Source organism: Meleagris gallopavo, chromosome 1, assembly GCF_905368555.1.
Source record: "Meleagris gallopavo chromosome 1, MGAL_WU_HG_1.1, whole genome shotgun sequence".
In the NCBI taxonomy this organism is placed as follows: domain Eukaryota; kingdom Metazoa; phylum Chordata; class Aves; order Galliformes; family Phasianidae; genus Meleagris; species Meleagris gallopavo.
The window spans coordinates 110,976,129-110,994,677 of record NC_139404.1 but is presented as its reverse complement, the minus strand read 5'-3'; the positions used below and the strand labels follow the sequence as shown (position 1 = coordinate 110,994,677).

Sequence of the window (18,549 nt, the reverse complement as noted above, 5' to 3'; positions counted from 1 at the left end):
CAAAGGAGAAAGGGATGGCAATAATAGCTGTTTTTGACAAGCCCATTCTCCCCCTGTCACCCGCAGGTGCAACTCTGAGCAGCAGTTGAGACTCTGAATACCCTATGATTTTTAAACCCTATGGACAAAATTATTCTGTTCACATTAGGCAACTCACTTTCCTCCACTGAAATTTGTGTGTTTTAGTTAGGCAGTTGAGTGGGAGCAATATTTATTAATTTACTGTTGCCATCTCTAAGACATACAGAAAGACTGATAAAGAAACTTTGGGAACATACCTATGCATCAGGATAGGTAAGGACAAACTTACAGGTTAAAGGGGGAGAACATCTTAAACAGAAACATCTGAGGAAGGCGTTACCTTTGCTTCTGTGTAATAATGCTGATGATTTTCCGTATGAGACAATTGTCCAAGCTGAACTGATAGTTGAATTGGCTTTCTCTTGTTGGAAGTCCATGGAGTTGTAAGACAGAGGGACAATCTGGACATGTTTGTAATACTTAAATGGAGAATGCCTTTCTGGGGTTCATTAGCAGGAGAAAATGCTGCTGTATGCTGAAGTCATTCTGCTCTACCTTTCTCTACCCAGCAGACGTGGCTTTTGAGTGGACCTCTGTGGAAGGAGGAGGTCTAAAGCCATTGAAAGCTTGGGAAGCTCCTCTTTGTTGGGTTTTTTGTTGTTGTTGTTGTTGTTAGCTTTTGTGTGTTTTGGGCTAGCATTTAGAAAAGAATGAATGTACCTCTGAGTTGTAGAGTCCAAGTGCCTGTCAGGCATGCCCAGAGTGGATCCCCAGCCACTTCTGAGGAGTAAAACATGGCGATGGAGCAAAATAGCGGCCCAAGATGAAGGAGAATGAGGGAAAGGTGGCACAGCCTCCTAAAACAATTTTCATTTTCTTTTTTTTTTTTTTTCTTGAGGAAAACATATTTTTCTTTTGAAAATTTGCTTTGTTGTGTGCTTATCTCTGATATTTTCTCTATTTTGGTTTTCCTGCTTTCCCTCAGTATTCATCTTCTTTCCATTCCTACTCTCTAAGTAACTGAATGTACTGCTGTGCTGTCAACTGTAGCACAAAATAGCTACGGTAAAACTTCTTCCAAACATTATGTACTTTAGGGCCAAGCCTTGAACTGTACTGGCAATAATATTTATGTATAATGGGGGAACATGTTGTTATATTGTGGGAACATTCTCGTGTTCTGATTTCCCAATCTAAATGAACCATTTCAGTAAAAATAAAATTACCTATTGAGAACTTGATATCCTTTTATTATATGTATGGTGTACCCACTGAGTAGGCAGCAATAGCAGACCAAATACATCATCAGTATTCTAGACTTAGGAGGCTTCCTTCAGGTTTGCTTTCAGCCTTGTCTAGGATATAATGCTGAGGTCTAGTTTTTTTTCCCAGTGAGGGGTATGGGGACATCCATGTGTGCCGCAGCGTTAGAAGTACTGAGCAGTGCCTGCTTCTTAGGACTGCCATGCATTCGTCCTCTCCGGTGTCACAGGGCTGTGACTCCTGTCCACAGTTGGGGAACTAATAAAGGCAAGTCATTCAGCAGGAATCGAGGAACCTAGTGGTCTGAGAGTCACATCTTGTTCTGTGGTCTGTTGGGATAGTAAAAGACAGAAGGGGTTGGTTGTAAGTGATTTGTATCATGCAAAGTCATTTTTTTTTTCCTTCTTAATTACAGAATGCCACATTTTCTAATTGGCAAGCCATTCGTTTGGTATTTTATTTATGTTATACATTGTGTTGGAGTAACCTGTAGGTCAATGAGTTTCAGCCCATCTGTGTTTGAACTGCAGTGTATTTGAAGCAGCTTTTGAAAGTCTGGCCCTTTTGGCACAAGCAAAAAGCATTTGTTCATGTTAAATTGTCTAGCTCTTCATGTTTTTTGATGTGACATGTTTTGAGGTGCTTGCTACTGATAGAGAAAGCATCTCTGCAACTGCAGTACAGCAAAATGCAACATTTGCTGTGTCAGGTGTTTGTGGTGTAGAAGCTTGTAACAGAATGCCAAGATTGTTGTAAGTATGAATGGAAATGTCTATGAAACTGGAAAAAATGTTAAAGAGCAGCATGTGTTAACTGCTGTGGAACATTCTTTATATTAGTTCATTCAAGGAACCAGACAGCAAGAAGCAGAAGAAAAACCTAACCCGAAGATGGCATAGTCTTATGAAGAACAAGACTGGAGCTGTAGGATGCCTGGATAAAGAAAACAAAACAGCAGTGATATTCAGGAATATTTCTTACGATTTCTGAGCAGAATAAAGCAAAATAATGAAGCAGCAGATTCCAGGTGATATTCCCTCCTAAGTAGTATGGAGGATGAACCCTAAATCATTTGTTTTCTGTCCGATTAAGAAGAACCAAGATGTTGTGAGGACTAGATGTCCAATGTTTCCTGATCTCTGTAGTGCACACTGGAAATCCTGGCCAGACTGACCAGGTGGGCACAAGCATCCTGATGCTTATTTGAACATGAGTGTCCCTAAGAAAAATCAGCATAAGAGTTTTGTATAATGAAATTGTGTTGCTCTTCCAAAAGTCTTGCTCTGAGCTTTATTACATTAATCTCCTACAATTCCAGTGTTTATAGATGGAGAAGTGAGAGATGATGTAGATAGACTCTCTCAGCAAAGTTACTGTTATTTGTCTTCTTCTCAGCAGGCTGACTGGGAGCACTTGAATGGAAATAACCTGTTTTTGAAGAACTGAAACACAGGCATACCAGAATCCCAGGGTGTTTGTCAGTGGCTGGAAGGAGGCTTTGTTGTGCATTTTACCCCCTTGAATCCTAGGAAGATACATGTTTCCTGAGCTTTGTCCTCAGCAGTGGCCAGGCAGAAATCCCTGACAGCCTGGAATGCTTGGAAGCCATGACATCCATCTATTAATTAAAAAAAAAAAAAAAAAAGTGACAGGTCTTTGTATTTTTATATATTAATTAAGCAGGAGGATGTATACCTTTTCTATATGCCTGGAGTATGATGTGGAAGCACTGCAGCATCTGTCAGCAACATGATTGGCGACACAAAATTGAAGAGGGACATCTGGACTTCTCCAATAGCTCTTTGTCTGGTTTTTTCTTTCTCTCTCTCTCTCTCTCTTTTTTTTAATTATATGTGGGTGAGAGCAGCAACTTTATTTGCTGTGCTTTTTTGCTGATAGCACTGTTTTGTTTGCAGGCAGCCAGGCTGCAGTACCTTAAGCTTTTCATAGCCCATTTGGTAAACCACCATGTCAGTGGTGTGTCATCCCAGATTAAGAGTAAGCATCGACTAGAGCCAGATAGAATGGCATATTTGGGAGCTACTTCCCTGCCTGCAGCCAGTCACAGCATGGTCTTAGTGACAGCTGCTGGCAGTGTGTAGTAAGAGCTGCTGAAGTAAAGCAGGAAAGCTTCATAAACGTATGGGAAAGAGTAATGGGCTAGGAACCTGTGTGGCTCATGCCCAGCCTTTTAATGCCTTCCATTTTCTCTCGTTAGTAGGTGGCTCCCCAAATTGGAACCATTTAAGATCATAGATGAGGCTTGAGCAAGCATGGCTGGCAACCGTGCAGACGTGAATTTTACAACAACCGATCAAATGAAATAAAGCAGAATGATGTGTATAATGATGGGAGCATTAGCTTGTCTTACTGTTAATATGAATGCTAGTAAGATAAATATTGGATTTCTGTAAATAAACTATCATTATGCTAGCGTGAGACCTTCCTCCAGACTGTAATTCTTCCGGAAAAAGAGACGATAGTTTTCTTTTCAACGGGAGCCCCGCACTGAATCATTTCCTTTAATTGCTGTTCTAAAATATATAACAGGGTTTTTTTTAATGTCTACTTTTTATATTTATGTTTTTACTTTCCATTAATTGCAGTATTTCCATTCAAGCCTGAAAATGAAATTGCTTCCTCAATGTATTTCTTGTCTGCTCTATGTAAACATGGGCTTTTTTTATTAGCCTTGTTCCAGTGAAGCTGAAAGCACACCAGAGCTGAACGCACCGAGAGGCTTCTGTCGGCTGTCCTATTTACAGGCACGCAAGGGAACGCAGAAAAGCTGCTATGGAGGGCAAACCTCATCTCTTTCTCTTACGGGGAATTCCTCTTTTGTGTTGGGGACTGGTCTGCAAAAGCTTCAACATGGAATTTATCCTTAATTTGGTGCAAGTATCTGCTAGTTAAACCTCAGGTTTCCATTTTTTTTTTTCCTGAATGTGCCTCACTGCTCTTTCTGAGAAGAAATTGTTCCTAATATCCAGCCTTAACCCTGGCACAACTTGAGGCCATTCCCTCTCATGATATCTCTGTTACCTGGGAGAAGAGGCCAACCACCCCCTCACCACAACCTTCCTAAAGGTGGTTGTAAGAGAACTATAAGGTCTTCCCCGAGCCTCCTCCAGGCTGAAGAACCCCAGTTCCCCATAAGACTTGCGCTCCAGATCCTTCACAGATCTGTTTCCCTTCTCTGGACACGCTCCAGAGCCTCAATGTCTTTCTTGTAGTGAGGGGCCCCAAGCTGAACAAAGCACTCGAGGTGCAGCCTCACCAGTGCCCAGTTTTGGGAGATGTGGGCAGTGATTACATGAAGCTGCTTCTGCCCTGCTTTTGGCAGGTGGTAGAGAGCAGCACCAGGTGCCATGATGGCTGCTCAGCTCTGCTTTTAGGGTGCCTGCTGCAGGCAGCCCAGCCAGGCTTCCTAGTGCCTTGATTTGTAAGTGTGAGTCTGAATGGTGTGTGTTAGAACGAGGGATTGTGATAAAGTCCTTCTCTCCCTCTTCTTTTAAAGAGCCCACCTACTTCATTTATTTGCTTTGATTTTCAGTGCATTTAGTTAGCATGTTAGCATTATGTTAAAACCTGATAGGAGCTGGTGAGATGCTTAGCAAAAGAGTTGACTTATTTCAAAGTGAATCATCGTTAATAGCAGTCAGATGTGCAAAGCTGGGTACAATTTGGCCCATCTGTCATTAGGTACATCACTGTAGCTTTTTGAAGAAAAGAAGCCTTGAAGGAGAAATGAGCAAACGAGCTGCAAGTGCTGCATGTGGTGTGTGAAAGTTTGGTCCATACCTTCTGCAAACCTCTTGCTGCATCTCATGCAGAAGGAGTGTTCTTGCTCAGAAGTTTTTAGGTCTGTCGCTATTTTTGACAAAGGATGTTCTGCAGGCCATCAGTATCAGAGGTCTGAATGGTCTGCAAATGAGACTGGCAACCATTGCACCAACAGACTTCTTAGGTTCTTCTGAAAGGTTTCAGAGCAGCTCAGCTACAGTATTAGTGCCTGTGTTCCCAAAGATGCTGTGATAAAGCTTCAGGGTGGCGTAAACATGTGTCCCATAGCTTCTGGATCCATATCAAGATGTAAGATGAGTCACAATAGTGGGAGACCTCTGATTAAAAGCTCTTCTGATGTCCTTACTGTCTTTGTGGATCTGAGCTGCAAATCAGGTTATCCATTTATTGTTGACCATATCAGTATCTCTTGTAACTTACAATAGCGTTTTGGAGATGTCTGAGTATTTGCATCTCAGAAGAGCATTAAATACAAACAATATAGTTACCTGTGAGTTATCAGGTGCATATACCTCTGTGTTATACATATACATATACACAGAAATGTAAAACACAATTCAGTTGCTTCTTTTATGTACATAATAATAATTACATAATTGCAGGAACTTTTAGTGATCACTTTGCTTACAGACCATGAACTGTTGTGAAAGAATATTTATCAACTGTGGACTATTTGTCAGCTGTGGATTGTAAGATGTGGAGGTGATCATTTTGAATTTTGGTCCTTAGGGATATTTTTCCTTTAGTATTGTGCACTGCAAAGCCAGTTCACTGTAATCTTGTGCTGGATGCTCTGTAGCAAGGAGTATGCTAGGGAGTTGTTCCTTCTCTTTTTCTGTTCTATTGCTCTTGCCCCTTTCAACCAGTCCAGCTTGTGGAGCAGTTGTCTTTTTTTCTGCTGAGGATCAGTATATTCTGATAGCACAGCTTTACACATACAGCTGACCATCACCTGCTTGAATGACCAGCTTGCTTGCAGATGAAGAGGCGGTATCCCTGTTAAACCTGTGAAGATGGGTGTTGATATTCACTCTAGCTGAGATCTGATCTTGCATAGGAGAACCCTGACATCTGTGTAGTGTTTCAGAGGTGTGTACTCTGATTTGTGTGTAGGCAGTTACTGATTTTAAGGACTGTGCATTCTAAAAATGCACAGTAACACACTCTCACAAATGGCTGTTTCTTTAAGTCTTAGAAGTTAAGAATTGTCAGTACACGGTGTCCATTTGCTGTGCAGGCTCTGGAGGAACTGACAAATTGGAATTTCATCAGTCTTCTTCCTCCTCCTTTTTTTGCTGTTAGGAAGATGCGACTGGAGAGAATACTGTTGGTTATTAAATGCAGAGGAGTGCAGAAAGCATCTGCACACCACAGTTTGTGAGAATGCCTTCCTGATGGATTCAAGGCTGATATTTTCTTCCCCTCCCTTAAAAAGTATACGAGTGTTAAAAAGCACTGCTTCTGACTTTGGCTTTGGTTTCTTTAGTAGAAATGGCATGCAGAAAACAATTACAAATGACAAACAGAACAGTATGAAAAACTACTGTGTAGGTGCTAAGAGAGAGCACTGGACCTTGACTGGGACAAACACAGGTTATTTTGGAGTGGTACAAACCATGATTTGGCCCTCCTTTGCCTTGTTCGGTTATCTTCTTTGCTTTCTTGGATGCATTGCTACCTGACTTTGGGAGAGGCGGTAGCCAAGGTGTGGGTGAGAGCAAGTGTGGATAGCTATAGAGAACATTGCTTTTGATGAGCTGAATTGGGTACACTGAAATGAGCTTGCTTTCTCATGATGACTCATTTGAGCTGAACTGCAACGTGGTGAGGGTGCACTGTGTGTACCTCTTTCTCAAACAGTCCTGTATGCACCAGATATGCTTTATACTGCACAGTGCCTGAAAGAGCTGGAAAGAAAACATGGGTTGTGCAAAGGGAGAGAAGGAAAGATGAGAAGTCTTCAGTAGGAAAGAAATACAACCTTTCAGGAAGGAAAGGGTGTACAGAAAGAATGACACTTCTCCAACACTTAGATGTCCAAATCTAAGAATGATTAGGAGAATGTAAATAACCAGTGGTTTCCAATAAAATGGGATTAGGGGTTTAGCTGCAATAATAAAATCCTTTTTAAACTTTAAACAAAGCACTTACCAGATCACCATGCGTGCTTCCAAACTGATTTTTCATGGCTTGAACTGCAGTGCAGGCTGCAGCTGACAGCTACCTTGGCAGATGAGCCCTGGCACTGAGCAGATGGAGTCTGCTCGCCCCCCCTTTCTCTCACAGGTTCCAGCCAATCTGAGTTCATAGCAGACCTCCTGCTCTCCACTTGCGCCATTGCCCAGCAGCTCCCCTCCAACAGATGAAGGGACACAAGCTGCCCACCCACCATCTTCTGCAGGCAGTGACCCTAGGACAAGAGGGAATGGCGTCAAGTTGTGCCAAGGGAGGTTCAGGTTGGATGTTAGGAAACAATTCTTCTCTGAAAGAGCAGTGAGGCAGTGGCACAGGCTGCCCAGGGACGTGGTGGAGTCACCGTCCCTGGAGGTGTTCAAGAGCCGTGTGGATGCAGCACTGAGGGACGTGGGCAGTGGGCATGATGTGATGGGCTGCTGGTTGGACTAGATGTTCTTAGAGGTCTTTTCCAACCTTAATGATTCTGTGACTGTGAGTCTACCTTCTTCACCCTAGTGGAGGTTCCCAGCTTTTGGAGAAGCATCTCTAGGTTGTGTGTGCCTTCTTCTCACGTCTTTGTGCTGAGAGTGGTGCCTCATAAACCTGTGGTCTGCTAGCATGAAAAATCCTTTTCCTGCTCGACTATTTGCAAATTTAGGAGCTTGAAACTTCTGGCCTTGGTCCCGGCAGCATGACCTTGAATTTGCAACTACTGAATTTCATCATACATCTATTATCGCTCATTTCTGTGATGTAGTCTGCTATTTCTGAAGGATATTAGGAATGTGAGTGCCTGTGTAAGTGCCTGAATGCAAAGTGGTTCCAGGAGAGATTCCTACCAGTGCTGTTGTATGCTGTGATTAATGAGCTTGTTAATGAGTTTTTAATTCAAGTTTTCTTATTGCTAAATTTTAGGTTTGTAAGGACAGTAGATAAACAATCTGATAGATCTGCTTTGCCTCCAGTCTCCTCAGCCAGCAAAGAGAGCAATCACTCGAGTTCTCATGCTGCTGTGGATATCATTACTGCCTCTCGTTACATTTGGGAGGAAGCTGCGTGGGACTTCTGCAGCCCTAATTACAAATATTCAATTGGCATACTGGCAGCAGCAGATTAGTGCCTGGTTAGGGATGGAATGGGACCTATACTGTCCTGCATCTGCCTGACAGTATCCATGAGCCCAGCAGGCCTGGCTGCTGTTGTTGTTCTCTAGGCACATTGCTGAGGATGGTGCAACCGGGAGGCCCTTTTCCACATACGGACTTTGCACATGTTTGAATGGATGCAGTAAATGAGAAGGAAAAAAGCAAAAAGAAAAAAAGGCCAGACTGCTGGATTGTAGTCATGGCCCCAGCTCTCAAGCTCTGAAGCAATGTTCTCATCCACCCGTTGCTGCCTTGCCAAAGAGGGGTGCAAAGTGTTATGGGCACTGCCTGTTGAGAGCAACAGATCTGGACAGAAGTCATCTCTGATTATACAGGCCCAGGGGCTGGTCCGGAGGTGGGATGCTCTCCTTTCCATTCCTACAATACAAGGAATTATTCTGAAGGTTTCCCTGTGCACGCCATGCCTTTTGGCACGCACCACAGTCCTGCTCTGTTACATGGAAAACCAGAGGCACTATGTTTGGTGGGTTTGGTGACCACTGAAATACTATGAATCTGGTTGTCAGTCATGGATGGTAGGAATGGGCCCTCTTTTGAGAAAAGGATATTCAGGAGATAAATCAAGGAAGGAGCCGCTTAGCTGAAGATGGGGTTTTGGCCTGCAAAGCAGTACAGCACGTGCAGAGCAACCTGTAGATGTGCTGGCCAGAGCCCTGCTGCAAAGATGCTGCCTTACTGTTGCATCAGGCCTAAACCATAAAATACACACACACTACACTCTTTGTTAGTGCTTTTTAGCATTTCTTGGAACATACCCAGTATTTCATCCCACAGAAAATGGAATTACTCAGATTACCTTCCCCCAGTGAATTAGAGGAGCATTGGAGCGTTGGCCTCTTCTCTGGGTGTCAAGAAGCACTGGGGGAGTTAGGGATATGGACACACTCTATTTCCTATAGGGTCAGTGGTGAGCAGTCTGACTAGTTGTGTTCTCTGTGATAACCTAGTAGTCACTTCGATGCCTATTTGAGAGTTGTTATTTTACTTCTTTTCCATAGTATGGGTAGCAGCCCTGCCCACAGCAGTGAGGTTGGAACTGAATGACCTTTGAGGTCCCTTTGAACTCAAGCCATTCTATGATTCTTAATATTTTAAAACTAGATTTACTTTTTCAGCTCTGAGGATATGAGTGCCGCAGCAACTCACGACAAGCATTCATGCACTTGCAGTAGCATCTCAGCAAGAAAGAGCAGTGAACCTCACAAATATTTTTGAGAAAGAACTAAGAGTTAAGTCTGCACAGAGGAAGCAGGTTGTTAAGTTTGACGTAAGCATATCTAACCAAAATCTGCTGCACTGTATTTCAGGGCAAACTTATGACTGTCTGCTGACCCAGATGCTGTAGCTTGCTCCTGCTGGTATTCCTGACTGTTTCTGCAGGGAGGGTACGGACCAGTAGTTTTAATAAACAGGAATCACAGTTCAGTATGAACAGTGCTAGGTAATCTGTTTTGTGACAGCAGCTGGTAGTAGATGGATGCTCAGCAGTGTGGATCATAATTCAAAGAGATTGCTAGGGCAGAGGGACAAGCCAGGAGCTGCTGGACTTCCTGCCCACTAAGCAGCAGGAGGCAACTGTGAGCTCAAAGATTTGGGCAAAACAGGCAGTGGATTACAGAGAGGGACAAAATGTAACAAATTCAGGTTCCGAAACTCTTCTTTGCATCCTTTGGGCTGGATTTCTTTACAAAGGCATTGTTTAGAAGCTGTCAGAAAAAAAGAGAGGAAGGAGGGGGACAAACCTGAGTTAGAAAAGGTGGGAGACTCTGGATTTAAAAAAAATTAAAAAAGAAATTGTGACTGAAGCATTTGTTTCATCAGGTTTTTCTTAGCAGCTTCATTTTTTTGTGGAAACACTGGGCTATAACTTTAATAACTACACCTTTGGTGGTGGTTTTGTGTTGCTGTTTTCTGTCAGTGTGCATCCTTTATTTTTCCCAAAGCAGAGAGAAAGCATGAAAGAGTTGCCTTCTTCCAAAGACACAGCTTTCTTTTAGTTCCAGCAGCGGTCAGTACTGTGCCAAAGGTAATTGAGGTAGGTCTGTAAGGTACAGTGAAGATGCCCAGATATGAGGACAGAAAATTCAGCTGTGTGGCTGGCTTACGTGCATCTCCGCATTGCATCACATCTTCTCTTACTGCTTTGCTCCTGCCTCTGAAGAGCTCACGCTGACTCTCCAAGGAAGATTTACGTCTGGTTTAGTCCCCTGCTGCCTGATGAGAGTCCAGTGAGGGAAGCAAAGATTCAAAGCCAGCCACTCCTCTTGCTCGGCAGGCTGCAAAGCAAGAACATTTTGAATGTGATCCTTCACTTATTTTGGGAAACTCATAAAATTTTCAGAGGTAGGCCAGTTATTTTTAAGCCTTTCCAGACATGCTTTTAACGCAGAGTATGCTCTGGATGCTGTCAAGGTCGACCATTTCTTTGTGACAGTTTCCCTCCCTTGGGGAAATATCTGGTAGATGTAATTAGCTGTGTGCCTTAGTCCTCTCTCATTTCCTCACGGCCTGCCTCACAACCAATCACTAGGCCTTTCAGCTTCAACCATGGTGGATCACATGAGTTCTTGACTGCCTCGCCATGGCTTTGTCCATTTGATGTACAGACATTCTCTAACCTGTTTGAGAAGATTGCATCAGAATAGTACCGAGACAGCATACCTCTACTGAGGTACAAAGAGGCTGGTGGTTGGAAATCAAGTAGCTGACATGGGTATTTTTCCATTAACCTCTTTTCTGATGCTTTAGATCTCTTTTTAAGTTACACACATTTTGCATTCCTTTAGCAAGGGTGTGAATATGAAATAAAATAAAATTAAAAAAAAAAATACCAACAATGAGATCTTGATTTATGAAGCTCACCTCCTGTTTCCTGGTTCTGTGGGTTAAGAACTAATCCAGAGAAATGCTGAGCTCTCTCAGCTGCTTTGAAGTCAGTAGGGCTTGCTGCGTGCTCGGCATCAATGAGTATTGGGTACCAAGTCTTATTTTGCCAGAGCTTAGGAAGCAAAATAGCTGACATCTGTAATGAACAGGAGGACATGAATTATGTAGACAAATAAACTAGCAATTACCGCTGCACATTTATCTTCACCTCTGTAAATGATAAACTTTAATGTTCCATATGGAAGCCCTGTGTATAAATTAGTTTCTCTGCATTTGGGGCTGTTGAAATCTCTACGGATGTGAGATGGAGTTCCTTTTATATCTCCTATCTCAGTTTGAGGCAGCAGCTCCCTCTATGCCATGCTGCAAATGCTCTGTGAGATTTTGGGTGTGAAGAAAGCAGAATTCATTAGGATGCTGTGTGCGTCCCGCTTGAAGGAGTATGTAGTGTTTTCCTGAGTAATTTTGATGTAATTAAAGATAGAACACTTTCAGAAGTTATTGTCTGATTCTTTTCTCTTATTTACGTATTTCTTTCCCATTACGCAGGAAGAGGGAGTTGATAGTTTAATATTCATCCTGACACTATTAAAATAAGTAATTCCTAGGCATTTTTGTATTGTGCCTCATTGAGAAACTGAATGTGTTCAGTCTTACTTCTGATTTCAGAAATACATAGCATTATCAAATTATCATTCTCTCCGTAGCTCCTATAAAGCTGCAGCATATCCTTGTATAAAAGCTATTGGCCATGTCTTTGTCTGCATGTCTCCTAAAAGCATAAGGTTTATTGGACAAATGAAGTTACACCTAGCATTTAGTTTGGTTGTATTTCTGCCTGACTGAAGCATGTTAGCTTTTTCACCTCATCCAGTCAGCTCCAGGATTGGAGACGGTAAGGACCATGACACTGAGAACATCCATACTAACTCTGAAGGAAGGCAAACGAACTAGAAAGCTTGCTTTTGACTATCAGTTTTAAACTAAAATAGAGGAGGTTAGATGTTGGGCAGAAATCCTTTACTTAAATGACAGTGAGGCGCTGGCACAGCTGCCCAGAGAAGTTGTGGTGCCCCATCTCTGGAGGAGCTCAAGACCAGGCTGGATGGGGCCCTGAGCAGCCTGAGCTGGTGGGGGGCAGCCCTGCTCACGGCAGGGATTGGGGCTGGGTGGGCTTTGAGCTTCCTTCCAACCCAAACTGTTCTGTGATTCTATGAAAATCAGTGACTGGCGAAATGTATCAGTGATGATATGCTTAAGAAGAAGCCGGGCAAGATGCTTTGGTGGTCTCTGTGTTCTCCTACTGACAAACCCCAGTTTATTCAAATGCTGAATAAGAGTAACTATACATAGAGACATCAACTGTAAAGCAGCAGGAGAGGATTTAGATTGAAACACTCCATGGGTACTTCATTTCAGTGGAGTTTTTCTTGGAAAATGACCAGATTGCCTACCCGCTTCATTTCCTGCGATCTAGTCAGTCAAGGGTTTCTGAACTGTGTTTGCCAAGCCTGAGTTCAGAAGCAACGAAGTGTGAGACTTTCTAGCTCTAAACAATACAATTTTTAGTTGTGTGTAGTCTTTATAATCTTTGCCTTGCTTGGATATATGTTTGATTTTTTTTTTCTCCTATAAAATGTTTGACTTAATGATGGGCAGTCCTGGTGATGTTGTATTGAATGCTACATCTCAAGTTTCCATGCTGAAGAAACATGAGTCTTAGGGGTTCTGCAGTAGTGAATTTTTGTAAGGCCCTACAAGGCATAATCTATCTTCAATGAAATCCGGGATGAAATATCTTCTTAATAATGTTCAAGACTGGAGAAAAAGCACAGAAAAGAACCAGAAGTTGCATAGTGGTTTCTTACTCCTTTTTAGATCCTGAAGCACTGAGGGACATGGTTAGTAGGCATGGTGATGATGGGTTTATGGTTGGATTAGATGATCCTAGGGATCTTTTCCAACCTTAGTGATTCTGCGATTCTATGCAGGTATAGACTGCTATGGTTTAAACCCTGTCACCATGTCACAACCAGTGCCACATAAGTAAAAGCTGAGGCCTAGTGGCACAGCTTGGGCCATTCATGCCTCCCGTAGGCCATGGGAGTCCCAGTCTACCAAAGGACAGCTGCTGACCTTTCTCTCACAGTTCTTAATGTTCGGGCAAGATTTTCCCTATTGGCTCTTTTTAGAGGCAAATCTTTCTTCTTTTTTTCTTTTGTTTTGTTTTGTTTGTTTGTTTGTTTTCTTTCCAGTGTTTGTTTGAATGTGCCGCTCCAGATTGCTGGTCTGGGGCACTGCAGTTTCTTCTGTGCCTGCTGTAGAGCTCGGATCTGGTTGTGCTTTGAGACAGACATGGCTTGCTTTGTATTAGCAGGGACACCATGCCATTTCCAGGCCAAATCTTAATTCCTAGTAAGGCCACATGGAGGCCAAATTTTGCTGCTGCTCTCCTGCCCTGAGTGCCAGCTTTTGCAGATGCCTATTTGTAATGCAGCTGTGGACTGTGATCCATGGCTCAGACGGGCTCTAAAAAGCTTGTAGCAACTCTCCTGTGTCTGCTAGGAGAGCAGAAGTATTCTGTATATCTCCAGGGGATGACATGTTAATCATATGCATGTACGTGCTGCCATTTATCTTGGTGATTTGCTGATGTCTTTTCAAAGAAAGAAATACGTACATGCACAAACATACATGAGAAAGGCTCAGTATTCCAAATGAAAACATATATTTTTCCCCCATGATCTAGCATATATATTTCTATAGAAAGTCTGATTTCATAATGAGCAGAGCCTTGGGAAGAGTAAGGATAGCTCTGAGCACCCTCTCAACATTCTGAGGTCTAGTGACTAAAATCTAACAGAGCATCGCAATGTGTAATGTTTTTTTCCTTGAAGAGCAGAGAAGTCTGAAATCTGAATAGCCATTCACCACTTGTATTTCAGATTTGCTGAGGATAGGCGGCCCTTGGTAGCTTTTGAGTGGCAGAAGGAAGCTGCCATCTTTCACCAGGATTTCAAAGTGCTTCAGACACCGTAACTGCGCAAGATCCTTGTGAAGCAGATGGCGTTACCTGTTTTACTGTGCTTTGATGGAAGCACATTCAATCTTATGCCTCTTCCATTGAAACGTGTGAATGGAAGGAAAGGGAGTGGGGAAGATGAGGGAAATGAGGGAGAGGCTGTGCATTGCAGCAGGTACTTTAAGTTTACTTTCAGACCTTCTGTTGTGAACCTCCCCACTGCTTTTAAAGAAAGCAGACCTGAAAACCAAAGAGGCAGCTGGTACATAGATTATGTGATGGAACAGCGAGGTTGAGATAAAAAGTATATCTCAAAAATAAGGAAATGAGGTTTGCCTTTGGGTGGAAGTGGGCATTAGTCTGCCACTCATGCTCCGTTAAATAAAGGCCATTAAAAGGTCTGCAGGGAAATCTTCTGTTTTTTCCTCTTTATGAGTGCAGCCTGAGGGGCATCTGCACTCCTTCTGTATGGAAACTTCCCATATCTCTGCACAGTGACAGATTTGCTGCAATTTTAGCCCTCACCACCAGCTGCAAGATTTCCTTTCATCAGCACTCTATTAAGAAACAAAATGGGGATGAGCCACCAACAGACTTTGCTGTTTCTTCCCCAAGTCTTTCCATGTCATAAACTGGATAGGAACCCTTGAGATACAGGAAAACCAGACTCTTAAAATGCATAGTAAAGGGTTATAATTGTTTCAAATAGTGGAGCATAAATGCTTTTTATTGTAAGACCAGAGTTCTCTTTCCAGTGTGAAGCCGCTTGTTTGTTTTGGCAGCAAAGGCCACTTTTACTGCTCCTTGGGGGCTGTGGTAAAACTTTCAGCAGCTCAGCTCAGGCACAGAAACCAGCTCTTTGTCCAACCAGAGGCAAGAAACCAAGTTTTGCTCTTTGGATTTCAGAATCCTGTGTTGCTCGCTTCTTGGCTGAGTAAGGACTGAGAGCTTTTCATGATGCTCCACTGAGAGATGAACAGGAGTTGGATTTACTCTTACTCCCCTGTAGGCAGGAGAGCCGAAGTCTTTGTTAATCCTGATCTGGAGGTGTGGCAGAAATACCAGCACCTGCTTTGGCAGGTTGGGGGCAAAAGGGGGTGTTTAGGGAAACCAAAGGAATTGGTGGGTTTCTCCAGCAGTGCTGCATCCTGCTGTGCTCTGGGTAGGGAGCCTGACAAGGACATTTCTTTTCCTACAACTCAGAGGTGAGGTGGGAAGGAAGACAAGGAGCTAGGAAGAGTTAAAATTACCAGATGAGATTATTTTCTCTGTGTTATAGAAAGGAGGGTATGTTAATTTGATTTTCTCTGTCTGCTCTCCAATCCTTTGGTTTCACTTTAAGCTACTCTTTGACCTCGAGGATAGCAGTGGCACTTCCTTCTGCTCTATGCCCCAACTCCCTCCATTATCTGCATCCCTAGTGCTGTCCAGGGAGCTCCACTGTGGATTGCCTTAATGCTTTTAACTTAATTTAAAAATAATATATATATTCTTGTTAGTAATAACTGGGTTTCCAGAGATGTGAGTATCTAATTCACACCTCAGTTAAGAGGCTGGCTGTTCCCAAGGTCCCATACTTAGGGAAGAAAATTCTGCTCCACTTGGGGTCTCACTTGCTGAGCAGGGGGAGTGGGAAAAGCTCACCTTCCAGAGCCACACGCTATGAGGAATGCTGTATTTCTAGAGCTGGGTGCTTGAGCTTTAACAAGGCCAGGTTGAATGGGGCCCTGGGTAGCCTGATCTAGTGAGTGGCATCCCTGCCTGTGGCTGAGGAGTTAGAACTGGGTGGACTTTGAGGTCCCTTTCAACCCATACCATTGTGTGGTTCTCTGAAAAAGGGCAGGATTTGTAGAAGCAAATTTGGTGGTTGTTCATTTTTTGTGGCAAAGCTCAAGTATGGACAGTTGCTGGTTTTTGGTAAGATAGATGGATTTGATCACCTTTCTTGGCATGCTGTAGAACAGAGAGCCTGTTCCTATCCAGAGTGGGGCTACCAGCAAGCTCTCTATTCTCCCTTGGCAATCATCAGCCTTGCAGTGATTAGCCCTAGGTGTCTGACCTCTGCTTGTGGCCTTAATATAACATCTCCAGACACTGGAAATCATGTTTTTTTCTGTCCATCCCTTTTGGAGTTAGTAAAAGTCTTTAGGTCTACTACCAACAGAACAGCACCGATGAGTCTCTTCAGGATCACTATGTTGGATGTGAATTTGGATGTCTTCACTGATAGCTCCTGACAGCTTTCTCCTCTTGCTTTGCAGATCACAGGTGTTATCCTTCTTGCAGTCGGCGTCTGGGGCAAGCTCACTCTAGGCACATACATCTCTCTCATTGCAGAGAACTCCACCAATGCCCCCTATGTGCTCATTGGGACAGGTACCACAATCATTGTCTTCGGGCTTTTCGGTTGCTTTGCCACTTGTCGTGGCAGCCCATGGATGCTGAAATTGGTAAGTGTGTTGAAGTGCCAAAGTGCAGAAAAAGGTTTTTCAATATGTTATGATTTCTCACTCCCACCTCAAGCTTCACCAGATGTTAACATGTTTTTTTAGGCACAGAATCTAGATTTTATGGATCTTAATGTTCAACACATGTTTCTTTTGGATAAAGAAGTGAAAAAAAATACCTGCCAAAGCTAGTTGTTGACTGAGTATGAATGAATTTTGCTACTGCACAGCATACAGGCTCACGTGTGGCTGAGAGCAAGGATAAAGTGCCACTGATGAATTACTCCGTGACCAGTTCTATGGCCATTCTGTACTTATGTGAGCCAGACAGGTGTATTTACAGTCTTAAAAATGTTCACAGCACCATAAATGTGACATGCATTTGAAATATAGATTAAGGGGGTCTTTTTAATACTCTGGTGTGAAATCTACAGACAAACATTTGATACTTTCTAAATGCATGCCAGCCTTGTTTTTTTTTCCCTAACATTCTCTCGAATAAAATATGTCAAGCCCAGAAAACAAAGCTCTGTACTATATGTTTTTCCGTCTCTCAAAAGCACTGTGGAATGGAGCTACTCAAAGCAGAGGTACAGCAGTCATCGCTCAGTCCACTTTAACCTCTCTCACTATAAAATGCAAAGTTACTAGTAGTTAAACAAATCTGTATCACGGACTGTGTATTTTAGGAATATTCAGGAGCAAAATCTTACATATGTACGTATGTAGTCATTTGTTGGGTAGAAATACCACTTGTGAAACACTGACGTGATGGAAAAGATCTTGACAGTAAACTCACCTGCTGCCAAAAGTATTTTGGGGCCAATTTCCTAAGAGGATGAGCTGATTCTCCCCTTAAAAAGGGCATTGTAAAGAGAGTTAATTTGCTAAGGTGGTGGCAGAGTGGGGCACAAGCATGTGCTGCAGACTGACAGCAGGTATGTGCTCTTACACCTGATGCTATTGAAGGTGCACTACTGTTTCTGACTGGTGATGTGTTGTCAGGGCGTGTGTATAGGCTTGTCAGAGTTATTGCAGTCCAGATGTGAAAGAAATAAAGAGTGAAAGAAGATAAAAGTCCATAGGAAATCAAGCTCTGCTGGTTGCTCCATAAGTCATATAACTTGTTTAAAGGTATGTCCTCTAACTTAGCGTGGCATGGTGCTGTTCCAAGCAGATCGTTCTATTCTCATTGTGCACATGAGAAATACTTCAAAACCTTATTTCTTTGCCTGAAAACAGACAGTGATGTGACAGCAGCATTAGTTGTGGAGAGTGATTTTTCTTGCTCTGTCTCCACTTTTGTCCTCCCTTCTCCAGCAACCTTCAATTAAAATTAAATTTCCTTCTTTCCATTACATCCTTTTAGGACTGAATTTAATTTGTTTCCTTTTTAGAGTAACTGTTGAGTATTTAGAACATGGTGCAAAAAGTCATTTTCCCACAAGAAGATTAAGTCCCAACTTCACATTTTACCACCTCATTTTGCATTTATTTCTTTGCTTTTTTTTTTTATATTTTTGGCCTGCATGTATTTTTCATAGTTTGTGAGAGGAGCTACACTGAAAGCTACTGTTCTCAAGGTTTATTTAGCTCTGAATCCAAATGCTGCTTAAATTCAAACATGGGCTTTGGCTCAGCAGAATGTTAGGGGCATCTGTCTAGTATTCCCATGAGAATGTTTCCAGTGAAGTCAGTCAGTTCATTCATTTCAGAAACTTCAGGAGTCAGGCTGGAAATCCCAATCTAGCAGCAAGGGATGGAT

General features: G+C 42.7%; 1 protein-coding gene across 2 annotated transcripts in view; it reads left to right on the top strand.

Annotated features, from left to right (window-relative positions):
• The window catches only part of TSPAN7 (tetraspanin 7), an 88,530-nt gene that overhangs the window by 53,893 nt on the left and 16,088 nt on the right, over positions 1 to 18,549 (top strand). For both annotated transcript variants that reach the window (XM_085209924.1, XM_085209932.1), the window contains exon 2: positions 16,599 to 16,787. In XM_085209924.1, coding sequence (XP_085066050.1) covers positions 16,599 to 16,787 — 189 coding nt within the window. The remainder of the gene's footprint in view (positions 1 to 16,598; positions 16,788 to 18,549) is intronic.